At 35.9% G+C, this 19,310-nt stretch overlaps 1 protein-coding gene across 5 annotated transcripts in view; it reads left to right on the top strand.

Moving 5' to 3' along the window:
• DMXL2 (Dmx like 2) overlaps nucleotides 1-19,310 on the top strand; it is a 49,400-nt gene that overhangs the window by 18,195 nt on the left and 11,895 nt on the right. For 2 of the 5 annotated variants that reach the window (XM_069867029.1, XM_069867027.1), the window contains exons 13-31: nucleotides 1,382-1,503; nucleotides 2,529-2,618; nucleotides 3,978-4,095; nucleotides 4,824-4,943; nucleotides 5,409-5,636; nucleotides 6,255-7,934; nucleotides 8,248-8,358; nucleotides 9,147-9,316; nucleotides 10,622-10,719; nucleotides 10,880-11,045; nucleotides 11,877-12,141; nucleotides 12,874-13,973; nucleotides 14,259-14,450; nucleotides 14,969-15,045; nucleotides 15,705-15,835; nucleotides 16,530-16,778; nucleotides 17,461-17,499; nucleotides 18,072-18,253; nucleotides 18,606-18,736. In XM_069867029.1, the coding sequence (XP_069723130.1) occupies nucleotides 1,382-1,503; nucleotides 2,529-2,618; nucleotides 3,978-4,095; nucleotides 4,824-4,943; nucleotides 5,409-5,636; nucleotides 6,255-7,934; nucleotides 8,248-8,358; nucleotides 9,147-9,316; nucleotides 10,622-10,719; nucleotides 10,880-11,045; nucleotides 11,877-12,141; nucleotides 12,874-13,973; nucleotides 14,259-14,450; nucleotides 14,969-15,045; nucleotides 15,705-15,835; nucleotides 16,530-16,778; nucleotides 17,461-17,499; nucleotides 18,072-18,253; nucleotides 18,606-18,736 (5,269 nt within the window). The remainder of the gene's footprint in view (nucleotides 1-1,381; nucleotides 1,504-2,528; nucleotides 2,619-3,977; nucleotides 4,096-4,823; nucleotides 4,944-5,408; nucleotides 5,637-6,254; nucleotides 7,935-8,247; nucleotides 8,359-9,146; nucleotides 9,317-10,621; nucleotides 10,720-10,879; nucleotides 11,046-11,876; nucleotides 12,142-12,873; nucleotides 13,974-14,258; nucleotides 14,451-14,968; nucleotides 15,046-15,704; nucleotides 15,836-16,529; nucleotides 16,779-17,460; nucleotides 17,500-18,071; nucleotides 18,254-18,605; nucleotides 18,737-19,310) is intronic. The other 3 variants (XM_069867031.1, XM_069867028.1, XM_069867030.1) reach the window with 2 other exon arrangements.

Raw genomic sequence — 19,310 nt, 5'->3', positions numbered from 1 at the left:
GATCAGCCTGCCCAAGTCCCCATCCAACCTGGCCTTGAACACCTCCAGGGATGGGGCAGCCACAGTTTCCCTGGGCAACCAATAATAAGGCTAATCTCACTTTAAGCAGCTTCACTGAGTGTTCTCTGCATTGACATGGTATTAATAATGCAGATGTTCTGATGACTTAGACATCTGGGTTGTTGGCCACATACAGCTGCAGGGAGCAGTGGGTTGAACAGAACTAGTATTTGGAACGCTTGAACATCTGAATTGCTGGAAAAGATTTTCAGCCAGGATTTGCAGTATCAAACTCTCTTAACATGCTAGCTAAGAACTCTGCTTAGAAGATTCTGAACAATATCAAAATTCTTCAGGCCATTAGTTGTTTACAAAAGCTCACATAGAACACAATGTCTTTGAAGAAAGAGACTATGTTAACTTTCCAGGACTGCAAACAATACTTTTTTAGAGGTCAGGCCATACAATGGCTGATGTGTAGTGCCCTAGGACAATAATTCAGGGTTTGTATTTAATTTTAGGTCTTTCTACTGCAGTTAAGAAAATTATTTCTACAAATGTTATTCTATTCAGCCACTCAGATCCTTATTTTTGAATTATCATAAAGATGGTGTTGTAGTAGTTGTTATCTTTGTATACAGTACTAAAATGTTATTAGTGCTGTGGATGTAACATTAAATTTTATAGTAATAATTTTCTTATGTTAAGGCCAGCCTGACATTTGCAATTATTAAATGGGTGTCAAAGAAGTACAGCCTCAAAAATCCTAAGTGTGCTCAATACACTAATAAAATATCTTTGATTTAAAATAAAATAAATCAGTTTTTTCTGGTCACTTAGTAACATTCTGTGCTGTCTGAATCCCACAAATAACTAGCTGCTTCCCTTTTATAATGTAAGAGCAAAATATATATCAGAATAGAAAACCTTGAGTAAAACCCGTTCTATATACTGTAGAGTAGCAAAAAAAAAGACACTCTCACAGTTTTTTCATGTATTATTCAGTACTTCAGATAGATTTCTCCCTTCACTTTTCTGTCTGCACTTTTAACTGGGGGAGTATAGAAGGGAATATTCATAAAGGTTAATTTTATCCAAAGAGCCTAGAGACAGTAAATAAGAAAAAACACTATAGCTAATATAGCTTTTCCGAACAGTTTACCTTAGTCTTCTACTGCAAATTTTCTTTGACAACCACGGGAAGGTAGAGTTAGCCTTCTGAGCACCTCCTTAGAGATGACAGTTAAGAGAACCTAACTATTTTAAGGAATGTCTGTGTTCTCTTCGGTGTACTACATCCTGTGAAATGGATTGTAATTGATGACTTGATGCTATTTACCTGCCATCTTTTTATTTAAGAAATTTCTGTCTTTGCTGTTAGGCACATACTGCAACTCTGCTAGTGCTTGCTTTGTTGCGTCTGATGGCAAGAACCTGAGACTCTATCAAGCTGTTGTAGATGCACGAAAACTTCTGGATGAATTATCTGACCCTGAATCATCTGTAAGTTTTAGGTAGAAATGGTTTGAAAGTATTAACCTAATTAAGGTAACTTTTTTTCCCCAACTGTGGTTTGTCTTCACTTAGTTCTGTATAAATTTTCTGCTATTCTGCATATAGGATCGTGCATTATACCTTGTACAGTTAAATGTTGTGTAGCTGTCTGTAAACATTAGCAGACAGAAATGCAGCTATTGCTGCTGAAAATGGCCAGACTGAAACAAAGTTTCCCTGACAAGTTTCCCCAACAAGTTTCCCCGACCCACAGCAAGTGGGGAAAGTAAAAATAGGATTTCTTTCTTTGTCTTCTCAAAAAGTGGGAGTCAAGAGCTAGTAGGTATCCACCTAAGTTTCATCTGTATATGACAAATGGCAGAGATCATGGGATAGGAGGGAATTGGTGCATGTTATTGCTAAAGGTAATAGTAGCTCTTAATTTTTCTGTAAAAAACAGTTTTTTCATCCTTTTTTATCTTTCTGTGACTTTAAGCAAAGTAAAGCCTGACCTGGCGCTGTTATTGTATAAAAATCTTTCCTTTTTTTCTATTCTTTTCTTTTATTTTGTAAGCTATTCTGCAAGATAGACCCTGTCAGTATTCAGATCAGTCTGAGGAATCTGTTCTACAGGCAACGATTGTGAACATTTCAGCAAAAATCAATAGAGCATTCAATTTTTACATAAGCTGTACTGTTTTATTTTTTACATGTTGTGACAAAACCTGAAGCTTTAAACAGAAGTGAAGCAGTATATTTCAGTTTATCTTGGCACAGATACCAGCTTATGCTATGAATGAATAAATCTTTAAATAAACGACATTTAGTTTCCCTAAAAAACTGGTGTGCTAGCCCCATGAATAGCTGCAGCCTCACAACAGTGCAAGCGACTTGATAAACACGTTATTCATAAATGACAGCAGGAAGAAGACTGTTACAGTTTATGCCAATGAGCAAAATTAAAGCATCAGTTTATAAATTACTGCCATTTCCTTCTTTATAAATATACTAATTCTCATTTTGCTCTGTTTCAGAAACTTATCGGGGAAGTGTTTAACATTGTGAGCCAACAATCTACTGCTCGACCAGGATGCATTATTGAACTCGATGCAATAACTAACAAGGTAAATAAATGGTTAACTCTTTAATGGTATCACATAAAGGTGTTTATTAGCTTTGTTTGTTAATTTAACCTAATCTGTTGAAAAGGAGTAAAAGAGCTGTCATTTCTCTATGGTGATAATGACTGCCTTTAATTTTTGTGAATAGTGAGATACCTTGAACATTTTAAACAGACAATTTTCTTGTCTGCTAGGAGCTCAAAGCCCATTATTGGCGTGTAATATTTTCTACATGTAAGTCTTGTTTAGAAGAAAACTTAACTCAAGACTGGTTTACAAACTGTCATAATTTAAAGGAAAAAAGTAACAATCCCCCCCAAGCCCAAACAAACAAAAATATGAACATATAAATAAACGAATCTAAAACGTAGGCCTAACTATTCCAAATGTAGGATTCATATCCATGTATGACTTAAATTTTTTATGTTCTAGGACAAATTTTTATCTGTTAACTAATACAACTATTCATTTCAAACCATGAGGAAGTAGTATTACTACACCTTGTTCTTACTCACAGTTCTTTTGATCGTACATGTTCCAGTGCTGTTTTCTGTTGAGAAGCAGCCTGTGAAAACATAATTTCTTAATTAGACATCTGGATGTTTCCGACATATGTAAAGAAGTATTTCTCTATTTGTCAATAAATTTCCATGTCTTCTAAGTATTGATCACATAGCATCTTCAGTTTTAAGTTCAGATTTACAAAATATTTTTCTAGGTTTTTTATATATAAGTAGAGGGAATAATTTCTTTCCATGTCTCTCTGAATAAAGAGTGTGTTTGCAACATGAAAGTTTTGCCATCGCTGTCTTTAGAGGACATTTTTCTTGCCTGCTGAAAAGGATTTCACTGTCCACAACCTCCTTTGCAGAGAGGTGGAGGTACTGCAGAAACCTGTTGCTGCCAATAAGGACAGCTGCTGAGATATCAGAGACAAAGAAAATTGCAACTTATTCTCCTTTTTAGATTTCCCAAACAATTCACTGCAGACAAGTCTTCCTACTGAAGAGGGGTAAAAATCTAAGAGTTTTTGCCACTTTCATTTCTGCAACATCTAAAGAAATAAAAACCAATCAGATACTAATTCATCTGTCAGTAACTGTGGCAAAAATATTATTAAAAAATTTTTCTGTCGTGGTAAATCTCAGTGAAATTATTTGCATATACATAGAATAGGTTCTAGAATATGCCGTTCTTAGCACAGAGGAAAATGTTTAGTTTTTCTGATGCATTGAAATAGTTTTCAATGTTATAAAAAAAATTATCCTCGTCGGTAGATAGGTTGCACTAAAGAAATAATTGCATTAGTAAAAAATATTGCTATGACTGTTCTGGAAGCATAACTATTGCTTAATGTTTCAGTGTGGCTCGAACACACAGTTGCTTCATGTCTTTCAAGAGGACTTCATTTTGGGATACAAACCACATAAGGAAGAAGTGGAAGGGAAGGAAACTGAGATATTTTTCCAACCATCACAAGGTAGAGCATAAAAATGACTAATGTGAATGGAGCAGGTACCAAAATTGTTCTTAAACAATACTGAAATCTAGCCAGCATATGCTAGTTTCGTTCTTTTGAGAATATGTGGATTCAGTAAAATACCCATTTCATGTTCTCCATATGAATTGTTGTTTCCATAGTAACAGTATTATACAAAAGCGTTCTAATTTGCTTAGAGTGAAACATTCTAACTTACACAACAAAGTCCATTTTTCCAAATGCTGCATGTTATATAAAAAAATGTGTGCTAAATAGAACAGAAGTGTATTTTCTGTATCAGTGTGTAGCCCCAGGTGATCTCCCTTCCAAGTTAATACAATAAAAAGCAACTAAGGAATTTGGAAGTAGACTTCAAACTTTAAAAGAAAAAGGAAGAAAGCAGGCAGGTGGAAATGTCTTTAGAATCTAGCAGAATAGTTTGAACTGCCTAGGAAAGCAAATATATCTAAAAAATTAGATCTGTCACTAATACTCAGGTTGTCTGTAAGTGAATCTCTTTATTTTTGTAACTTTTTGTAACTATGAGCAAACAATGTTTAAAATTGTTACTAATAATACTGTTTGATTTTTTTTTCTAATCAAGCAATTTCTTTCAAAGAGGAAAATAGGTTTTTCAGTATCAATCATTTTTAGAGTGTCTTCTGTTATTGAAAACTACTTATGCTGAATGTAAGCTTCATGATAGTGATAATATGTTCAAATTACAGGGTATCGTCCACCACCTTTCTCAGAAAAGTTCTACCTAGTAGTAATTGAAAAGGATAGTAATGGCTACTCTGTGCTTCAGATGTGGCATCTTCATCTGAAATCTGTGCAAGCCTGTTTAGGTGAGTGAGTGAGTGACTGCAATTTTCTTAAGAGACAGACATATATTTTAAATCATACAAAAGGAAACTTAAAGCTTGGTGATATATTTTAAAACAAATGGTATCACCTTTGTCAAGCAGAAGCCTCAGCAAGGAATCTGAATGCAATAGAAGCAATTTGATTGTTTACAAACATTGTTGCATTTTATACCAATCACAATATAAAAACTTGTTGATAAGGTGAGTAGTGTACTGGATTCTTTATTTTAAACTATCAGTATTTCAGAATGTTATGGGTACCTTAAAGCAAATATTCATAGCATGCAATAAAACTAACAGCCTGCACACATCAGATAGTTATTTTCTATGTAGCTTAAGCACTGCTAAGAAAAAGAAATCTTATTATAGAATATTATAGAATATTAACGGCTTTTTCTAACTTAAACAACTTCTTTAACACCGTTGGCATTTTTTTTTTTTATATAGCAAAACCAAGTGAAGGTACTTCATCAGAAAGTAAGCTTGGTGTACCTGAGCAAAAAACTATGGATTCTTCTCCAGATCTATCACCCGGCATAAGTCCTATTCCACGATCTTCATCAATTGCTAATCTTCAGACTGCTAGTAAACTCATTCTGAGCTCCAGGCTCGTGTATAGCCAACCTCTGGATCTTCCTATTGGTGTGGAAGTAATAAGAGCAACTCCTTCAGCAGGTAAATATGTGATTGGGTTGGGGTTTTTTTCTATCCAGTTGGTCTTCTGATTTACCTCCTAGTTTATAATTGTATTTCCTTAGCCTGTCACATTCTGGTTTACTGATACAGGGAACACAGAACTAGAAAGGATCTCTTAAATTATTGCATGAATGACAAGTTATCTTTTCATATATGTATCAAGTCCCCACACCAAAGCTGAAGCTTAAAGCTCTAATAGTTGGAAACTTAACTTCTAGTCTTAATTTATTAACAAACAATTTATACCCACTTGTTCATCTGCCTGCATTCATGTGTTGGGTATATAGCATTTTTTCTGCTTGATGCACTTACCTCTTTTTTTGTCTTTCTGTGTCTCTCCTTTTGCCTTTCTTCCTTCCCTCCTAGGTTTCATTTTGGTAGGTTACGTGAACCTATTCTTAACTTCTTTAACCTCATCTGATTAAGGCTTTGTATTCCTGTTATTATTCTAACAACTCTTCTCTGAATTAGTTCAGTTCCAGCTTATCTTCGTTGTTCTCTTGTCAGTAGCTAGCCAGTGTTCTGTCTGCCTTATTCTTATAATGTAGGCATTCCAATTTATATTAATAAAACTAAAGATATCTGTTCTAACTTCAGGTCACCTGAGTTCTTCTTCAATATACCCCGTCTGCCTTGCACCTTATTTGATAGTAACATCATGTTCAGACAACAGAGTGCGATTCTGGAGATGTACCGTAGAGACAGACCTAAACAGCAAAAACGAAGAAAGGGAAACATATCATTGGAGGAAATGGCCTTTAATGAATGACGAAGGAGAAGACAACAGCAGTACAGTGAGCATAGTAGGAAGGCCAGTTGCTGTTAGCTGTTCTTACACTGGACGTCTTGCAGTAGCATACAAGCAACCCATACAGCATAATGGTTTTGTTTCCAAAGAATTTTCCATGCATGTTTGTATACTTGAATGTGAGTCTACAGGAGGATCAGAATGGGTTTTGGAACAAACAATTCACCTAGATGATTTAGTTAAGGTTGGAAGCGTACTTGATTCAAGGGTCAGTGTAGATAGTAATTTATTTGTTTACAGTAAATCAGATACTTTTTTGAATAAAGACAAATACCTGGTGCCTAGTATCAAGCATTTGGTGCATTTGGACTGGGTGTCAAAAGAAGATGGTTCGCATATATTGACAGTTGGAGTTGGTGCCAACATCTTCATGTATGGAAGACTTTCAGGAATAGTAACAGATCAGACTAGCAGCAAAGAGGGCATAGCTGTCATTACTTTACCACTAGGTGGTAGCATAAAACAAGGTATAAAATCAAAGTGGGTGTTGCTTAGATCAATTGATTTGGTATCATCTGTAGATGGCACTCCTTCCTTGCCAGTTTCTCTGTCCTGGGTGAGAGATGGTATACTGGTAGTGGGAATGGACTGTGAAATGCACGTTTATGCCCAGTGGAAGCACGCTGTCAAGTTTGGTGATGGAGAAAGTGATGTTTTTACTACTGAAGACTCAGCAACACAAGATCCACTGAGAACAAGCTTGATAGCGAAGAAGACCAGTGTAATTGATGGGGCAGGTATTGTGGATGATGTTTTTGGCACTCCAACTGTAATTCAGGATGGTGGACTTTTTGAAGCTGCTCACGTTCTTTCACCTACTCTCCCCCAGTATCATCCAACCCAGTTATTAGAACTTATGGATCTGGGTAAAGTTCGCCGAGCCAAAGCTATTCTGTCACATTTAGTTAAATGTATCGCAGGAGAAGTTGCAATAGTTAAAGACACAGAAGCGGGAGAAGGAACTGGTCCTAAACGCCATCTTTCTCGCACCATTAGTGTAAGTGGTAGTACTGCAAAGGATACCATCACAGCTGGAAAAGATGGTACTCGAGACTACACAGAGATAGACTCAATCCCCCCCCTGCCACTGTACGCACTGCTTGCTGCAGATCAAGATGCCACTTATGTTTCTGAAGAAACGTCTAAAATACCTCAGGGCTCTGAAGATCATGCTAAGAGAAAAACAGAGGATCAGTACTCTGATCTGTTCCAGATTCAGCCTGTTACTACTGATGACTTTATTGATTTTGAGCCTGAAAAGAGGGAGAGTAAATCCAAAGTTATTAATCTGTCACAGTATGGTCCAACTTACTTTGGCCGAGAACATGCTAGCGTCCTTTCAAGCCACCTGATGCACTCAAGTCTACCAGGCCTCACTCGACTGGAGCAGATGTTCCTTGTAGCTTTGGCAGACACTGTGGCCACGACAAGCACTGAACTAGATGAGAACAGAGATAAGAATTACTCAGGTTAGTAGCTGACATATTACTGAACATATTGAACAATATTCTTGTTCTTCTCATTAAAGATAAACTTATTCCTTGGGTATTTTAGGATAACAAAGCTGAAAGCTAGCATTAAGTATTCAGATTAGATACAGTAAGAAAGAAAAACACTTAAATATAAATCTCTGCTTATATTTCATACATAGTAAACAGCTCGTAGTTCAGGTTCTCAGCAAGTAGAGAAACATACATTCCTCACACACTGCATATAATAACTCATATATATGTGTTATGTAGTCACCTGCATGTTCAAAAATTGCTATTTTATATTTCCCAGGAAGAGATACCTTAGATGAATGTGGCTTACGATATTTATTGGCTATGCGTTTGCACACCTGCCTTCTAACATCACTCCCTCCTTTGTATCGGGTTCAGCTGCTTCACCAAGGTAATTCTTAGAGCAAAGCTGGTTTTTTTTCGTTTGATCCACCTGAGCTGACAGGACCTGGTTATGTTTGATTAATAATATTATTATATTTCTATTATGTGTATATTCATTTTAGATTATATCCATTCTATTAAGGTCATTATCTTTCAGAGGCTTAGTATCTCCTTCACTACATGCACTGTGAATACCAAAAAAGTGTAGCTCTAGAACAGAAGAAAGATTCTGCCTCGTTGAGTTTGAGGCATCAGTAAGTTCCCCAACTAGATAACATACAGATTGTATATATATTTCATAATGTCTGCTGGAGGAATGCAGATACTGCTTTACATAAGCATTTCGTTATTTTACTTTAAAGATCATTCTAGTATTTTTCATCACGACAAGATTTTTCCTTGCTTAATCTGAGTAAATGCTGTTGTGAAATAGAGGGAAGAAAAGCAGTTACTACCTAAACAGTGGACAGAAAGGCTTCTGGCCCAGAATGGGTCTGCCTCTGTTATAACAGAGTATTTTTTCCTTCAGTCTTTCACCATATAACTCTAGTACATATATGAATATGTACTGGGGAAACGAAAAAAAGGGAAGAAGCACTGAGGAGAGGACATGCCTAGTGAGCAAAATACATTTCAGCTGTTCCTTTAGCAACTCTACTTCCTGTTGAAGGAAATAGACCCTCCTCAGCTCTACCTAACTCTTGGGTTGGAGATCCCACTTTGCATATCTGACATGTTTCATTTACTTATTAACAATTTTTAAACTTCTGAATTTCATTATCTTGTGTTGTTTAGGCCTGTCAACTTGCCATTTTGCATGGGCTTTTCATTCTGAAGCTGAGGAGGAGTTGATCAATATGATTCCTGCTATCCAGAAGGGAGACCCACAGTGGTCTGAATTAAGAGCTATGGGTATTGGTTGGTGGGTCAGGAATATCAACACACTCCGAAGATGCATTGAGAAGGTACTTTTTATTGCTTACAAATTATAGTTGCGTGCTGTTGGGTGTGCCTTAACAGATACACACAGTGACTTCTGTGTAGCAGATTGCTTTGTACTCCAGCCCAGCCAGCAGACTGTGTAACTAGTTTTTTCTATGCCAACTGATGGTGGCAGTCCTGGCTTACAAATTTTGTCATTTGATGGTAAGATATAATACAATTGATCCAGGGAAAAGCCATTTCTGAAGCACCTAATTTCTTCCCAACATATGTTTTACAATATGTTAAAGATTATATTAAATATTTTAAGAATCTTGTTTTCAGATATATAAGACAGGTTATAGTATAAACAGGGAATTATGCTTTGAGTTCAGTAGTAGGTTTTATTTAAGAAATAAATATATCTTAAAATATTAGTCAATAAAAACTGTGTAAAGGGTCATTTTGCATTATTTATAATGGAGTATTATAGAACATAAAAGACCTGAACTGCAAATAAATGTACGTTTTACTCGTCCAAAGAGTTGCAAAATTACTGCTTTATAGAAAAATGTACCTGTATTATGTAAAACCAAAATAACACCAAGTCTTGTTTGCATGAAGAGTTTTCTTTTGGGAGATGTAATAATGAATAAACGGCAATATGTGTTTGAGAGAATATTTAAAACTTTCCCATAGGTACCAATGAGATTTACATCCTTACTTTAGGAAGAATTTCAGCTTTCTTGTAACTTGAAGTCTGACAGATTTGCAGGATCACTAACTTTTGCTTTGAATTACTACATGGAATGCAATTGTTGAAAGTCTGTGGAACAGAAGTACTTACCAGTTTCCTAAATTTCCAAGTCATCTGTTGTAAAAATACATTTTTTAAAATGTTACCAGATACTCAAAGAATCCAGGAGCAAAACATAATTATCCTAGTACTCTAAATCAAATTCAACTACATCTCTGAGTCCTATACAAAAAACAGAATTCATTTAAGAAATACTTGTATTAGCTTAAGTATATGTTAATAATGTATTACAAGAGAAATTTCACCTAATAGTATTGAGTTACTGTAACACTTTTCAAGAAAAGGCTTTTATTTGCACATTTGTAATGTCCCTCTGTGTTGAGAGGAGTTATCTGCAGTAGTGCTGTTTTTCTCTCAGGAACATTTACGGTGTAATGAGAGCTGTCACATGAATAAAACATGCTAACAGAAATGACTGTTGCTTTGTAGAAATACTAGTCACTCACGCTGTCCTCCCTGATAGAGAATATGTTATTTAGCTAAAAGCAGCCTTTATCTTTTCAGTAATAATAGTAGGGTTTTTCTACCACAGGTTGCAAAAGCTTCATTCCAGAGGAACAATGATGCCTTAGATGCTGCACTTTTTTACCTTGCTATGAAGAAAAAAGCAGTGGTGTGGGGACTCTTTAGGTAAGTTCTGCTGTCTGTGTTTGATTAACTCTTAAGTGAACCAGGAATGCAAAGCAGAACTCATTCAAGATTAGAGTGTAATTTAAAGTGGTGTTGTTCAAGTGATTGTATGCTAAGGTTGTACAATAAGTAGTTGTCTATGTTGCATTTCTTTATGCAGGTCACAGCATGATGAAAAGATGACTGCCTTTTTCAGCCACAACTTTAGTGAAGATAGATGGCGCAAAGCTGCTTTAAAAAATGCTTTTGCTTTGTTGGGAAAACAACGCTTTGAACAATCAGCTGCATTTTTCTTGCTAGCAGGTTCACTGAAAGATGCTATAGAGGTACCCACTTTTGAGAAATTAAGTTTCAGTTTCTAATTTGAACTACATAACTGCACCTTACAAGCTGTTCTCTGCTGATCTTTTCACAAATTGTGGCAGCACAAATAATATGGTATGTCTACACATCACCCTCTTGCGCCCTGCAGACATACCATTTACCTCCACACTACTGTGAAAAGCAGCTTGGAAGCTGATCTGAAGGCCAGAAAAATTGTTCAGATACATCAGTCCTCAGTGGAAGCTCTCTTGGGAGTACCAGTTATGACCCTTGTGGCAAAACTTCCTGTTTGATCAGCACAGTTAAGTTGTAGCACTGTTCAGCCTCCAGCTATTCTGCATGACCTATTGTTACAACAGTAAGTAAAAAAAGAAGTCAGATTTCCCTTCTGAAGCAGCACTAGGATCCCTTTTTAGTGCAGCACTGATGCTGCCTGCCACAAGGGAGCAGAGAACCACAAGCAGGATCATAACATAAGCAGTACCTCTCAGGAGAGAATGAGAATTGGGGAGCTATCCTGCCTATTTATATGCAGTGTGTTTGTCTTTATCTGGCATATAAAGAATTCTCCTCAGAGATGTAATTCTGCAGATAAGACAGCGTGAAGAGTATCTTACCAGTGATATATTAAACAAAACTTCCAACTTTAATGTTATTCTACAAGGTAGAATAAAAATAAACATCTTCACTGCTGCTGTATTAATATTTGACATACTGATATTGTAAAAAATTCTCTGTTCTGTAGCAAATACTGGTGTTCACTTCACTTCACTGTTGTTTTAAAGAGCTACCTTTCCCTCATAAAGTGACCTTTTCCCCACTTCTTATCATAGGTTTGCCTTGAGAAAATGGAAGATATCCAGTTAGCAATGGTTATTGCTCGTTTATATGAATCAGAGTTTGAAACCTCTGTCACATACACCTCTATTCTTTATGAAAAGATTTTGGGTTGCCATAAGGATGGAACTGGGTTCAGCTGTACTAAATTGCATTCTGATCCATTTCTGAGAAGCATTGCCTACTGGATAATGAAAGATTACACTAGAGCTCTAGACACGTTATTGGAACAAACACCTAAAGATGATGATGAAAACCCAGGTAAGGAAAAAACTTTAGTCTGATGGGACAAACTTACTAAGACAAAGCAGAGAAGGAGAAGTATTTTCTGTCTGTGTACACAGTCCCTTCTCTTGAGGTGCCATTACACTGAAATCATTAATAGGCTTATGGACTGGCCCACTCAACTTCTTTTTCTTAAACAAAAAAAACCCACACTCAAGAAAACCTTTTTCTAATTTCTTGCAAGAGTTTGTCTCCAACCCAGTACTGAATTTAGTTCTGCTGTCAGATAAGCCCAGGAAGGACTTCTTTCTTTGTTATTTCTCTACAATATCTCTCTGCTACTGAATGCTGACTAGTCTTTATACCAATTGACTTAAATTCTCATTTTTGCTTCTAGCAATTAGCAGTGTTCTAGCAGGATTTCCTGTCCTGTCTCCTCTGAGATTAATGTTAAGTGACAGGTGGCTACATATGTTAATTGACTGTCTTCAGGAAATCTCCACTGGTCATCTCTGCTTTTTTCAGACTTAGCTGAGTGGGATATAATAGTGAAGCAAATGAGAGAATTTATTATCTTTCTACTCATCCAGCTTTTACCTTTAGGCTAGGCTTTATGTGGGGAATAATTTTTTTCATTTTGTTTTGGCTAGTAGAAAAAACTTTTGGTTTGTGTTTTGACAAATCTCTGTAATACAGTAAATATTGCAAAATTAATAATAACATTTTAAAGCCATTTTCAATTGATGTTATATCTTTTTAATTCCTTAGTTATCGTCAAGTCATGCAATCCTGTGGTATTCAGTTTTTACAATTATCTTCGGACCCATCCTTTGCTCATCCGAAGATACTTCAGCTCCCCAGAAGGGACTTTGGCCACCTTAGGTCTAAAAACTGAGAAAAGCTTTGTTGATAAAATAAATCTTATAGAAAGAAAATTATTCTTCACTACTGCAAATGCTCATTTTAAAGTTGGCTGCCCTGTACTAGCTCTTGAAGTACTTTCCAAAATTCCAAAAGTAAGAAAAAAGTCTGCTGTAGCTGAAGAGAAAGATTCATCTAGTTCTCCAATACAGGCTGTTGTTTCAGATTCCAAAGCCCTAAGGGATGGTGCTGGAAGTGGTGATATAGACTGGTCGAAGCCAATTTCAGCTTCCTTTACTTTGGAAAACAGTGTTGACTCTTCAGCACAGTTTGACTGGAGTCAACCAGCCATAAAATTTGATGATGAGCCCCTTACTCTTGATTGGGATGAAGACAAAAATGGCTCAGACGAAGAGGACAAGGATGATGGTATAATGATGAAAAACTCAAAATCTGATTCTAAGAATGGAGAAGATGATGAGAGAACCTCAGACACCACCATTCCACAAACACCACATGGGGAGATTTCTGATGCAGGAGAGACAGAGGTTGATGTTATTGCTGAACAACTGAAGTTCAGAGCCTGTTTGAAGATCCTTATGACTGAACTGAGGACTCTGGCTACAGGTTATGAAGTAGATGGAGGAAAACTCAGATTTCAGCTGTACAACTGGCTTGAAAAAGAGATTGCTGCTATGCATGAAATATGCAACCACGATGCAGGGGGCAAAGACTATTGTAAAACATATACCAAAGTAAATGGGGATCTACTTGATCATGACGATATGATGGATAAACCTGACATTGGTTCATACGAACGACACCAGATAGAAAGACGTAGGTTACAAGCAAAACGAGAACATGCTGAAAGACGAAAGTGGTGGCTGCAGAAGAACCAAGCACTGCTGAGAGTTTTTCTAAGTTACTGTAGTCTTCATGGGGCACAAGGTGGTGGTTTAGCATCAGTAAGAATGGAGCTAAAGTTCTTGCTGCAAGAATCACAGCAGGTAAAAAATTCAACGCTTCCTAATGAACTACATAAAAATATTCTTCCTGAATTAAATTAAAATGCATTCCAGCAAACTTGGCTATCAGGTCATCTGCTCCATGCGATTATAGTAAATAAGAGCTTGCTTTTGACATCAGTAACAATAAAATCTTGCCTGTACCGAGTAGACAGAAGTGGAAGAGGATAAATAACCTTGAAAAAATATTTAAGGTGTAAAATTATCAATTTTTAAACTTTTTTTCTCAAAGCAACAATTTTAAATAAAATCTTTTCTTTTAAACAGGAAACTACTGTAAAACAACTTCAGTCGCCGCTTCCATTACCCACAACACTACCGTTGCTTTCTGCAAGCATAGCATCCACAAAAACTGTGATAGCTAATCCTGTGCTGTATTTAAACAATCATATTCATGATATTCTTTACACTATTGTGCAGATGAAATCACCACCACATCCTAATATTGAAGATGTCAAGGTAATGAAACACTTTCAGGAAATGCTAAATAATTTCTCATCATATGGGGAAGTGAGCATGCAAAAATACCATGTGTTGTTTGAGTTAACTTTTCAGCACTTACCCTTTAACAATTCTGACCTTCTCCCTTAGGTCTGGCCAAGTGAAAATGCTAGTTAACAACTTGCTTTCTGAGATCTTTTTTAATCCAGTTAATTCCCTTTCATCCAAATTCTGGTCATTCTCGGGAAATTTCTAAAAGTGACTGTTAACTAAAACAGTGGATTTTTTGGCTCTTAAAACAACATGATCATGCTCATTCTCTTAATAATATTGGAAGGTTTTGACTGTGATAACATAATCTTGAACAAGCAGTTGTGATTTAAACTTAAAGTAACATTCAGTTACTATTTCACATACCTGGTTTAAAATTAGGACATTTCTGTATAACACATTTCCAGTGCTGTTTAGAAAGAATTCTAGTTTCCTCATCTTATGTAAATAACCGATGTACAGCTTATTTGCTCTTTTTATTTCAGGTGTATACACTTCATTCTTTAGCAGCTTCACTTTCTGCATCCATTTATCAAGCACTATGTGACAGCCACAGCTACAGGTAAAACCAGATGTTTTCTCACAGTCCTGCATTTGGAGTATAATTTTTGTATCCAAAATGGAAATTCTTCATGCATGTGTCTAAAAAAGAATTAAATATCTGTGTACAGTGTACACACTGCTTGCTTTGATATGCTAGATCAGTGTTACAAAGATAAAATAATGCCAGTCATTCAGATTTCTTCCAATAAATGATAGGAAAAGCTGGTGTCATTCTCACTTGGGATGCTACTGGAAAATATTTCGGTGTTCTTTTCCATAGCACATCCATTGCTGAATAGAGGTGCAGGGGAAACATTTGAGCTTAACTGAAGGCAGGTTTTAGGCAGTTTATATTCCAATCTGAAACTAAAAGAGAATGCTGTAAAAACACATTTTTAAAAAGTCTTCAGAACAAAGATATTATTAGGATTTCTTAAAAGGCTTTTTCATATCTAGAGATACGCACACGGCATATTAAAATTGATGTCACATGGAAATATTTCAAGTTTTAATAAAAAAATCAACTTTTTATACCACGTAATTATAAAATGCTTGACTTAGTCCTATAGAATTTTAAACATTGCATCTTCTGGTTAAAATGAGATGCATTTATATGTACTATATTACAAAAATATTCTAAAATCCTTTCTCATCAGAAAAAAATTAATTTGTATTTAGCAGTCAAACAGAAGCGAATCAGTTCACGGGGATGGTTTATCAAGGCCTGCTTTTGAGTGATCGACGCAGACTGAGGACAGAAAGTATTGAGGAGCACGCAACTCCAAACTCATCTCCTGCTCAGTGGCCTGGTGAGACAAAAATAGGGCTACTTTTAGCACCACTGGACCAGCTTCACATTTAGTAATTATCTCACTGCCTGGTAGTATAATGGATGAAATGACTTATGGTTAATAACAGATAAGTGTATCTGATTTAGTTCTCAAATAATTAATAGCCTTTCACTTTTTCATGTATCAAAACAAATATGAATAACATGTCTGTATGGCAAACATCTCGCTTGAAGAAGAGACCGCGATCTTTGAGATAAATGCAAGCTGATAATTTGTCATCCTAAAATGTTTTCCTCCAGTCTGCTTCACCCTCAAGTAAAATTATTTCTGTTAGCTGCTTCTATAGTACTGTCTTGCATCTATGCTTTACTTTGTATAGCTGTCAAAACAACTATTCCCAATGTATAAGCATAAGTGTAGTATTTTGAGGTCTGCACTGTGCAAACAGTGCAGGAATTTTGTAGGCAAGCTGACTGCCCAGAGTATTTGCAGAGAGGTGCAACACACAAGTCCCAGGCTAAAGGCACCTTTTTTAAAATTTTGATCTTTATGATTTTAAGGAAAATACTAATAGGATGTTTCATCTAAATTAAAGTATCATGTGGCTATTAGTATATGTTTGATATGATTGACATAAAACGTAGAAGTGAAACATTTCCTTTTTTTGTAACATTTGTACTCCTACTCATCTAACAATGTTTACTCTTTCCAGGTGTGAGTTCCCTTATAAACCTTTTAAGTTCAGCTCAGGATGAAGATCAGCCAAAGTTAAACATCCTACTTTGTGAAGCTGTTGTAGCTGTCTACCTGAGTCTCCTTATACACGCCCTTGCAACCAATTCCTGTAATGAATTATTTCGACTAGCAGCCCATCCTTTGAACAGTCGAATGTGGGCCGCTGTTTTTGGTGGAGGGGTGAAACTTCTTGTAAAACCTCGAAGGCAGTCAGAAAGTATTCCAGGTACAGTTATTATGTTGCCATATTACTGTTAGATGCTTACTTACAACACTTTACAGGACTTTCAGGCATTATTTTTTAGTGAAAAAGTAGATGGTGTCCATCAGGGATGACACCTATGGTTTTCTGTATGTGAAAGATAAGTTTAATGACTGCAGTAACATGGAAACAGTATTTCTGAAATCAATTTCCGTTCCAAGGTGTGATTTCACCTTGAATAAGACCACAGAGAAGAATAACAACTTCATCTGTCAGAAAAACAGTTCATAGCTATGTAAGCTCCAGCTAAAACAAGTAATTTTGTAAAGGCAGATGAACGTGTCTTAATATACTGCATGAGGAGAAGCAAAAATGGAGATTGAATTCAGACTCTGGAGACAAAGGCAAATACAACCCTATGTCATAGCCCTCACAGAGCAAGAATACTTAATATCATGTTACATAGACTTTCAAGATGACGATAGGCTTGAAACCTTTACAAAAATTAGATGTCCTATATCTGAAATATAAACCAAAACAGTAATAATGCAATGCACCATTATAAGTATGTAGAATAGATATTTGTCATTCATGGAATAACTTAAACTCGTTTAGAGCAGTTATTTTCACATGATGTTTTTATGAATAACTTCCATAAGCTCATGTCTTCATTTGAGATGTGTTCTGTTTTCCTTTAACCTACAAGCTGCTACAGCTTCTGATGTTTCAGAGGATGGTAATGAAGGTTTGTAAAAACTTGCAGTGTAGATGAATGTTAGCAGTGGCTTTTTTTCCAAAGAAAAAAAAAGTTTTAAAATACCTAGCTCCTTTTTAATAAAGTAAGTGTGATCTTCAGTGTTGCCGGGCCAATAACACTTTGAAAACCAATTTCCATATTAATATTTTGATAACTCTTTAAACACTTTAAAACAGACTTCAGTTGTCAAAAAGCCTCCATCTATTCAAATTTTCTTCACTAACTTGAGAGTTCCTTGCTTATATTTTAATAACTACTGCTACTTGTGCAGTCTTATTTCTTTCTTGAGAATTTTTTCAGCTGAAAGCTTCATCTCCCGAGAACTTAATCCAGATAATAGAATATATTTTTCAGGATATTTCTAATGTATAAATGCCACAGTCAATATCTCATAAGTGAACTTTTTATATGATTACACTTACTTTATTTAGACTGGCTTTGATTTCTGAACTGGTAGAAATTAGTATCAATAACAATGTTTTTAGTTGCTTCAATTATAAAATACAGCTATGTCTAAAGATGCAATATTAATATCAACTTTTCAAATTACCTGAATTTAGCACCACCTCTTCCATCAGAAGAAATGGATAAACATCGTCGTCGGTTTAACATGAGAATGCTAGTGCCAGGAAGACCAGTAAAAGACAGTGCCGTACCACCACCTGTACCTGCAGAAAGACCCTCTTACAAAGAAAAGTTTATCCCTCCAGAGCTCAGTATGTGGGACTATTTTATGGCAAAGGTAATTTGAAAAGGACAATATAAGTTAAAGTTCATAAAAGCATATTTCTTCTCCATTAAGTTTTAAAGGACAAAAACAATGTGAAAATTTTGAGTGCTTTTCATAGTAAGTTGCAGAATATTATCCTACTAATACAAGATGAAGAGACTACAAGTCTATTACTTAACTTTCAAAACAAGTCTCTTGACAGTAATAGAGAGAAACCTTTTTCCCCTTGCTACTTGTTTATATTTTGGGGAAACCTACTTGTATGCTATCACTGTCATTGAGTTTAAATGACAACTAAAGTAAGAGCTGAATCTTAAGAGATCAGAAAATTGCTTTTATAGCAGACTTTCGTTTTGCATTGCAGCCATTTCTTCCTTTATCAGACAGCGGTGTTATATATGATTCCGACGAAAGCATTCACAGTGATGAGGAAGAGGACGATGCTTTCCTCTCTGATGTGCAGATCCAGGAACACAAAGATGCCAATTCTTACAGGTTAGCAGAAATTGCCACAGTTTTAGCATAATCATGTCACGTGCTTACCTTTTCTTCCAGATTAAAGAAAATACCAGTCCTCTGCACTCTCCACGGTCAAAGTCAAATAATTTCAGTACTGTGGATAAACTTATCTGTAGCTACAGGATTACAGGACTGAAAAATTCTCATCACAGTAAGAGTTCCATGCTTATTTGCGTAAAGAAAAGGAGTAGGAAGTCAAAGCTGTGTGGTTTGTATTTTTTGGAGTGGGGGGGAACAAATAAAAACCCCTGTCTTCATTTTTAAGACACAAAGAACACAATGTACAATAATGTCAGCTCTAGAATGATGTTTCACAATACTGGTCTTTAGGTTTTGAATGAGGAGCAGATTAAATAGAACACTTATAATAGAAAATGTTGCAAAATAAAACAAAATAAAGGGGTGACCTCAGCATTGTAATAACGGAGGAAAATTATGGCTCTTTAACGAATTCAAGTCTCTCACTAGTCTTTACAGCTATGCTGTAAAGGACTTGCATCTTTAATCCCTGTGAAAATCTTTCAGTGTGAAAGCTTCTGGCATGAATACC

The sequence above is a fragment of the Phaenicophaeus curvirostris genome, chromosome 12 (genome assembly GCF_032191515.1).
Source record: "Phaenicophaeus curvirostris isolate KB17595 chromosome 12, BPBGC_Pcur_1.0, whole genome shotgun sequence".
In the NCBI taxonomy this organism is placed as follows: domain Eukaryota; kingdom Metazoa; phylum Chordata; class Aves; order Cuculiformes; family Cuculidae; genus Phaenicophaeus; species Phaenicophaeus curvirostris.
The sequence above is the reverse complement of the archived record's forward strand: the minus strand, read 5'-3'. Positions and strand labels throughout refer to the sequence as shown.